The 8,235-nt window shown below is 34.4% G+C and overlaps 1 protein-coding gene across 9 annotated transcripts; it reads right to left on the minus strand.

Moving 5' to 3' along the window:
* Positions 1-149: 149 nt before the first annotated feature.
* Positions 150-6,515, minus strand: LOC129322156 (serine/threonine-protein phosphatase PP1). 9 transcript variants are annotated; one of them, XM_054968252.1, is made up of 6 exons: positions 6,361-6,465; positions 5,994-6,201; positions 3,619-3,825; positions 3,266-3,516; positions 1,617-1,829; positions 150-571 (listed from the first exon to the last, which is right to left on the minus strand). In XM_054968252.1, the coding sequence occupies exons 1-6, from the start codon at positions 6,382-6,384 to the stop codon at positions 557-559; spliced, it is 918 nt and encodes a 305-aa protein (XP_054824227.1). In that variant the 5' UTR covers positions 6,385-6,465; the 3' UTR covers positions 150-556. The 9 variants fall into 9 exon arrangements, with proteins under 9 accessions (XP_054824227.1, XP_054824221.1, XP_054824223.1 ...); XM_054968246.1 differs by having other exon boundaries at positions 3,266-3,825; positions 5,994-6,213; positions 6,365-6,515; XM_054968248.1 differs by having other exon boundaries at positions 3,266-3,825; positions 5,994-6,213; positions 6,383-6,505.
* Between the last annotated feature and the right edge of the window lie 1,720 nt (positions 6,516-8,235).

Consider the following 8,235-nt stretch of genomic DNA (forward strand, 5'->3'; position numbering starts at 1 on the left):
AAACTGCACACTAATGCATTCCACCAATTGTGGAACAAGTCATAATGCCAGTGACTCGTGAACAATGCAAACTCCAGATCTATTGATAACAAACAATATAAAATTAAAAAATTATTATAACTTTTTTCTTATATAAATAGGCCTGGAAGTAGTATAACTTGTTACATATTTTATATTAATATGTTGATATTCATGGAACACAATTGAATGGTAGACCTGTATTGAGAAACAGGCGCACTGGGGCGCAATTCCACCTAAAGTTGATGCAACTTGAAATGGAAATTCCGAAGGATAATAAGCTATGCATGTTAACTAATGAAGTTTGAAAATCGATTTTACATTTAAAGAAGAAAGACAGGAGTCATTTAGAAGAAAAGCAGGAAACAAAATGCAGAAAAGGGGGGGGGGTCTTATCCCTTGTCAGTCATCAGTTGTTCGTCGTTTGTTAAGGAAGGAAGCCATCATACGATAAACCTTGCGAATCATGACGCAGCATGAACAGCAAAGCCTCCATCCCGCTCACCAGAGCGGACTTACTGCTTGGATGTTGTGTTAATCAACCCTTCCCACCCTGAAATAACAGGGGTAAGATGACGTGATATATGCCTTTGATGATGAGATGGTGGCAGCTGGCAAGTTTCCAGGATTTTCAAAAAGTTCTTTTACACACACACAGACAACCAAATATAGAAAAGAGAAAATAGCAATCAAGAACCTCTATAAGAAATTCATATCAGTCAAGGACAAATTGTCAAAACTCGAATGGAAAATAGACTCGAATGAACTGTTGATAATTTAAAATTAATTATTATTAAAAGATACTTATTGATAAAATACTAACCCGAATTGACAAGTATTCATTCAGGTTTTGACAACAACTAAACCTTAACTTATATAAATTTCATACAAATGTCCTTAATTGCTATTTTTCCTATAGAAAATGATAAGGTATGCCACAAGCCAAATAATACATGCACGCGTAAGCATAAACAGTAGGAGAGGGAAGCCAATGTCGTTTCCCTTATAAGTTAGCACTTCTCTGAACAAAATTCCCATTCTTTTCATTATAGAATTAGTGGATTTTAAAGTAATTTCACATAGATAACAGAAATATCCACTAACTTCAATCAATCCTTGAATAAAATATGATTCTCTCCTTTCTTTCCCTTGCTCTCCACCATCAACAGGTTTACTTAAAAGGTCAGGAGAGCCATAAATATTACTCGTCCCTTGCTTTTCTTTTTCCTTTTATTTGTTATCCATTAGGATCTTTTGATTAACAACATATCCAAATATTTAGCTGTTGATAGAACACAATAGTGTCATTCAATTAATGTAGCCAACCCCACCTAGTATATTATAAGGCTTCTCGTTGAAAATTCATAGAGAGAATCCACACATTTCATTGATATGTGCAACAATGCATTCAGATGAACTACATATTTGTCGATATTCCAAGTATACTTACTTCAACCAGAATCGTCAAAAATAATGATTTTGTTTCAGATTTGCATCTAAACGTACACACGTATCCATCCACACAGTCATAGAAGTAAAATGTGAACACCAACAAGGCAACAAGTGCATGCATATGAAATGATTCCCATTTGTTTTACCTTGTGGGGTGGAGTTCCTGGTCTTTGCGTGCTGTTTCCAAATCCACCTTTTCCTTTCTTGTCAGAAGCTTTAAGGATCTGGAAAGAGCATGTCAAGGTGTCATCTACACTCATCATGGCACCAGCATTGTCAAACTCACCACAGTAATTTGGGGCAGAGAATATGGTCACTAGCTGACGCTTTGCAAAAAACTCATATCCATCTTCAACAACCTGCCATCCAGTAGCCAAAATTTTACATGAGACATCAGTTCAGATCTTCAGCCTCCCATAATTAAGAATGATTTATAATACAAAGATCAGCGAACCACATAAAAGTACGTTACCATAGATTGACAGTGACACAATACAAAAAAAGTAATTATAGCAGCATAGAAAGAAAAGTAGAGAATTTACAATAAATTAACCAATAAACAAGCAGAATAACCTGACATTAATGTATTACAATGTTGCTGATAAAAAATGAAAAGATAAAAGCCCATGTATTAGGAGAAGACCATATTCAGTCGAGGATGGTGACCATAAATAAAATTAATTTGTACAAACAGATTCTCGTATTTAGAGGCACAGCACCAATATGGAGAAAATGAGACAATAAAAGAGAAGTAATGAACAGAGACAAAAGATGGAAGGCAGAGAAAAATTTCCAGACAACCAGAGGCATGCAATAGCCTCATGTGGAGAAATTCTTAGGTGCATGGGATGTAGGCAATGGATAACTGAGATTTCAGCTGTAAAGGTGGGCCTGATGCTCCCATATTAGGCAGAAACCTGAGTCATCTATTGTTCACAACCAAGCCAAGAGTATTCCACAAGCAAGAAATGTCATTCTTGCTCAGCACTATTCTAACTATGAAGCACAGATACTTCAAAAAAGTAAACGTATTCGCATTCGATATGATATTTGTAGGATATTTCTGCATACGTATCCTATATTCTAACATTTGTCATATAATTTTTTCCAGTAATTTTTTATTATATCACTTAAAAACTTGATAAAAAACTTAATATTTTGGTTGATTGCTATAAATATTTTTATACTACTTTAGAAATTCTTTTTTAAAAATCAAAATACATATACCTATATAAATATCCCCGTATTCGTATCCTAAAATTTTGAAAATTTGTTGTATCGCTATGTCATGCCGTATCGTATTAGATACTCGTACCTGTATCTATGCAACTTAGTATTCTAATCATCTCTCACTCTTATTAATTTGAGAACCTTGATATAACAACATTTACTTCAGCCCCAATCTAGAATCCAGCCCATTAGAAGTGTTGCATGAGGAACAAACAACAAGACAGGAAAGGTAAATGATCATGAACAATATTAGTCAGGCCCATTAGATGCTATTCATATACATATATATAATAATATAATAACCTCTGCTTGCACAAGGCTTTAAGCAATCCCCCCTCAGCAGTCCACTTCATTTTTCATGAAATCTCAAGCATACAAATTCCATGTTCAAGCAAATGCATGTTAAATGCAAAGTTTTGAAGCTGAAAATCCCATTGAGTAGCTATATGTTACATTAAAATTTCTCAGCATAAACAACCACCTTTTTTATGAGCAAATTACATATAAATATAGCAAAAGACAGTGAATCCAAAAGAAAGTCAGTCCGAAACTCATGTTTTGTTACCTGGTGAGCTCTGCAAATCAGATCAAGATCATGTTTTTCAAGAAATTCAACAACCTTGTCAGCTCCAAATGTAAATGAGACACCCCGGTCATTTTCTCCCCAGCCATCAAGATCTTTATCAGGATCAGCCCAGAGCAGGTCACAGAGAAGGCCCTGATCAGGAACATCAACAGGGCGGCCAATATTTCTTATCTGATCCAAATTTTTAAGATCAGGAGATAGTCCACCATGCATGCAAAGGATCTTCTCATCTATAAGAGCAGCAACAGGCAAACAATTAAAGCAGTCGGTAAATGTCTTCCAGAGGCGAACATTAAACCTTCTCTTGCATTCATCATAAAATCCATATATACGATTTATGGAAGCACATTCGTGGTTTCCCCTGAGAAGAAAGAAGTTCTCCTTGTATTTGATCTTGTATGCAAGGAGTAAACATATTGTCTCTATGCTCTGCTTCCCACGATCAACATAATCACCAAGAAACAAATAATTGGCTTCTGGTGGGTATCCTCCATACTCAAACAACCTTAAAAGATCTGAAAACTGACCATGAACATCTCCTGGAAACGAAATGTACAAGACAGACCATAGTCACCCAATGTTCAATATTTACAGATACAAGGATAAACAAGTACAAACTACCATTGAAACTGGACATGATTATTGGTGAGGAATCTCTCCTGTAAAATTAATTTGACTTATTGGCGTTTAATTCATGAGAGGTTGTTTAGACTTTCTATATGTCAACTCACACTGCAAGAAGAATAGTAAAGCAGTATCAGAAACTCAAAAGCAGGTCAACCAATGTCAACATTGAGGCCAGAAAATTAAACAATTACCCTTCATCAGATAGAGATGACTGTACACAAAAATGCAACTATTTTTCTGAGAGCTACAAGAGAATATCAAGAAGCTGCATTGCTGGAAGTTGGTGGTCTGTTCTGCATAACAGAGATAGAGCACGCGGAGATGTGTGAAACAATAGAGGAGAACGGGTAGTTGGTTTTAGCAGAAAACTTGAAAAAGTGCCACCCATTGTTGCTGAACTTGAAGCCAGATAACAGGGTTCAAGATGGGCTGGGTTAAAGGGCTGAAGAATCTGAAAGTGTTTACTGATTCCACACATGGTTACAATCTGATTCTGAGGGAAAATATGGAATTTCATCCATATAAAGATGTAATTGAGGAAATCAGAGAGATGCTTGCCGGGGACTGGATAGCTACTGTGATGTTTTTGTAGGGAGAGGACAATATTGAAGCTGACTTTTTAGTTACACAGGGTCATATTAGAGATGAGGTTTGTAGCACCTTTGATCATCCACCCTAAGACATCAATGAGGTAGTGAATGACGAGAGGATAGGTTAATCTAGGTTGGTTTCTTTTGTAAGTAGGTTTTTGATCAATGACACAGTCTTTCATTCAAAACAAATGCAATTATTTTTTCAGAAAAGAAAAGGCACCCCTTTGAGAAAGATTTAGATAATTTTCCATATTCCCTGTCATATTCTCTCTGTCTTCTAACCAAGTCTAGTTTAAGGAACCAGCATGCCACCATTTAAGTTCCACATTTTATGAGAACCCGTATTCTTACCATATACAACAGAATCAATACATAAGATTTCTTGTCACTGTTCTCTTTTTCAGACCCTAGATCGTGTTTTAAATTTTTTGAACCAAGTCCTAAAGGTGTAAATGATTTCCCTTACATGGAAAAAGATATTAGAAAGTTAGAAAGGCTGATACACTATTAGCAAGTAAGATGCCTTAATACATACATGCAGACACATTTAGGTATAGATTATGCATCACTAAGTAATCATGGCCAGGGAAAGAATGGCTGTGATTAATGAAGGAGCCATCCATTGATAATACACAATCTAGTGTGGATCGTTAACAATGGAAGAATTCTAGTGAAACCAATGTGAGTATCTGCACCTTCTACTTCTAGTAAGAGCAGAATTTGCATAAACTAGTTAAATTGCTGTAAGTGTTTCCTGCAAACTGGATTCCTATCATAAGAAATTATTGAGAAAGCAGAAACTTTATAGCATTCACAAACAAGAGGAGAGGCCTTCGAAATGCTTCTATATAACAAAACAAGCCTTGAGAAGGTTTAAAACATCTGCTCATTTAATTATATCCAGAAAAGGCATTATCATAACATAAGTGCTACAGTCTTACATAAACCTTAGATACCTAGAGATAACCTGAACCCTGACATCATATATAAAACTTTGTCAGTGTTTAAAAGGCCAGTGATGTATTGAAGACACAGACTCTACCGTTCCAGTAGTCATGATCGTGACCTATGGCGAGTCACTCTCTGAATAACTTAAAAAACTCATGGAGTTTAAAAGCTTCAACAATTTTCTCGTAAATAATCGTGATTAACAGCTATCTAACCTAAATTGCAGCAGTACAGTAAAGTTAATCCATTTCCTTCAATCCAAAAGTTCTCCCATCATTACCGAGAGCTGGGCATGGAATTCAATAACAATTTATCAATTACGAATCGGGCATGGGGCGGTTATAGGAAGGCCAATGTGAAGGCCAACAAGCAGATACAACCCCCTAAAGTTAATTGTTTGAGAACATCATCAATGCATCATTCACTAGAGGCAAACGCTCTCAAAGCTCCAAACTAATTAAAGACCTGTGAAATGAAAACAAGCCCAACAAATTAACACTGACGGCTCGAGCCAAATGAGTTAGAATGGCCTTAATTACCACAAATCTTTATCGGTGCTTCAAGTTCGAGAAGATTGGGCTGGCTGAGAAAGACCTCCTTGGAGGAGACACAAAGCTGGCGGATTTCGGACTCTGTAAGCTGGACCTGCTTCGTCGTTCTGCCGTTCTTAGCCGCGATAAGCCTTCGGATAATATCGTCGAGCAAGTTCTCGTCCATCAAAAAGGAAAGGAAACCCAGAAATTCTATCTGTCAGAGAAACTGAAACCCTACGTTACGATAATCCTCTTTATACCGAAGAAAACACAAAAAGCAGTTGGAGCACAGAAAGTCGGGATTCTGATAGAGAAAACTTTTATGTTAAACAAGCGAACTCCAAGAGAATCACACCACTGGCAATATACATACATACATATATATAGACACACACATGTATATGATACTATATGATAGAATAACTGGGGTAGACAGCGACTACTGGAGAGTAGCGCGGCCGCCGATTCCCGCTCGCTGGCGACACTTGACCGACGGTGTTATACGCGCAAGCCACCAAATTGCCACTGGCAATTTGCTCTTTGAATTTATAGGCTAAATTTTTTTTTAAATGTTTATTAACGTTAGCATACCAATCAATTTCAAAAAAATATTGGATGAATACACAAGGAACAATTGTTATAAAAACAAAAAATAAATATTACAATTGTTATAAAAACAAAAAATAAATATTATAAAGCAACAAAATAAGTATTGAAATGTTTCAATACCCAATACCCATCCCTATAAGACTTTTTTTATAAACAAAAAAACTATAAGACGTTTTTTAAAATTGTAAATATCAATGAAGTCAATTAAATGTAGTTTAAAATTTTTATTTTTAAAAAATAATATAATTTTTTTAAAGAATATGTCAATTAAAATAAGAGAGAAAAATAAAAATATATAAAAGATAAAATAATGAGAGATAATTTTAGACTAAATTTTATTACTCCCTCCGTTTAGAAATGTAAGGTATTTTTTGAGGAGTTGAATGTTAAAAAATGTAAGATATTTTAATCTTTTGATATGTAATCATTACTTTTTTTCAAAAGTATCCCTGTTAATATTGACTTTATATTTACTATAGAATGTTTAATAAAGGTAAATATAAAAAAATGGAGTTAGTTTGAAAGTAAGTAACTATTTTATTGATAGTGAGATTCGGTTAAAAATACCTTATATTTTTTAATAGAGTGAGTAATAAATTATTATTTTTTTCAAAACATTGTTATGAAATATCAAATTACTTCAAAATAAGCAGCTTATAAGATGGACAAGGTAGCATCTTCTTCCATCAAAAAATAAATATTGTATTCTCTAATTTAGCGATACTATCAGCAAGTCATTTAAAAGCTTTTTTCCCCCCCCCCCAAAAAAAGCCCATATTGGGATAGAGTCATGGAACACGTTTTGCTTTTTATTCTTTTTGGTAGTTTAGAAAATTAACACCAAAGAATAAATTAATACTCCTATTATTTAAGTTTTTTTGAGGGGTGCACATCAGATGTAAAACAATAATTCTTCATCAAATATGTTACATCTAATTAAATAAACTATTTAATGAATATACAGGCACTCGAATATACATGCACGATGTATACATGATAGATGTAATTTTTTTTTAGTTAGTTAAAATTTAAAAAGAAGGAAACATGTTAAACTGAAGCTAAATTGGAATCTAAAATATTTGTAGATGGCCTTATGGCGCGTGCAATGCGGTATTTTGTTAAGAGAAGGACTTTATCATGTTGTTCTGTAGAATTAAGCGCTTTATCCACAAATAGTGGCCGTGTTGATAGCTGCCCGCAAATATCTTTGCAATTGGTTGGTGCTAACAAGTTTAGCAAACAAGTACAACGTGACATCTTCACGGTCTATGGCCTTTCTTAACGAACGTGTCTTCTACAAGTAGCAAGTCCCAATCCTGACTTGAATAGATGCATAAACCTTCCTTTCACCAAAGAGTTATACATGGTGAAAGAAGATTGAGCAATGAAAATTAAATGTTCCAGGATAAATTACACGTGGTTGCCGCCAATCACCAACCCTTGTCGATTTTCACAACTTTTATCATTCAACATAATTTTTAATTCCTGCACTTTACTTAAATTTTATTATAGATTCATATACTTTTTTTAAGTATTTTAAATTAAAAAATAAAAATATAGAAACTTAAAACATAAAAAAAAGTATAAAAATTTATAATAAAACTTAAGTAAAATACAGAGAATCAAAGTTATTGTTTTT

This window comes from Prosopis cineraria, unplaced genomic scaffold, assembly GCF_029017545.1.
Source record: "Prosopis cineraria cultivar Desert tree isolate PC_DT_omini unplaced genomic scaffold, ASM2901754v1 PC10, whole genome shotgun sequence".
Taxonomy (NCBI): Eukaryota; Viridiplantae; Streptophyta; class Magnoliopsida; order Fabales; family Fabaceae; genus Prosopis; species Prosopis cineraria.

Coding starts and splice junctions, on each gene's coding strand:
- LOC129322156 (XM_054968245.1), bottom strand. Junction 3,826..5,993: donor AGCACCGATAAAGATTTGTG/GTAATTAAGGCC, acceptor TTTCGTTTCCAG/GAGATGTTCATGGTCAGTTT. Junction 1,830..3,265: donor TGATTTGCAGAGCTCACCAG/GTAACAAAACAT, acceptor ACTGGATGGCAG/GTTGTTGAAGATGGATATGA.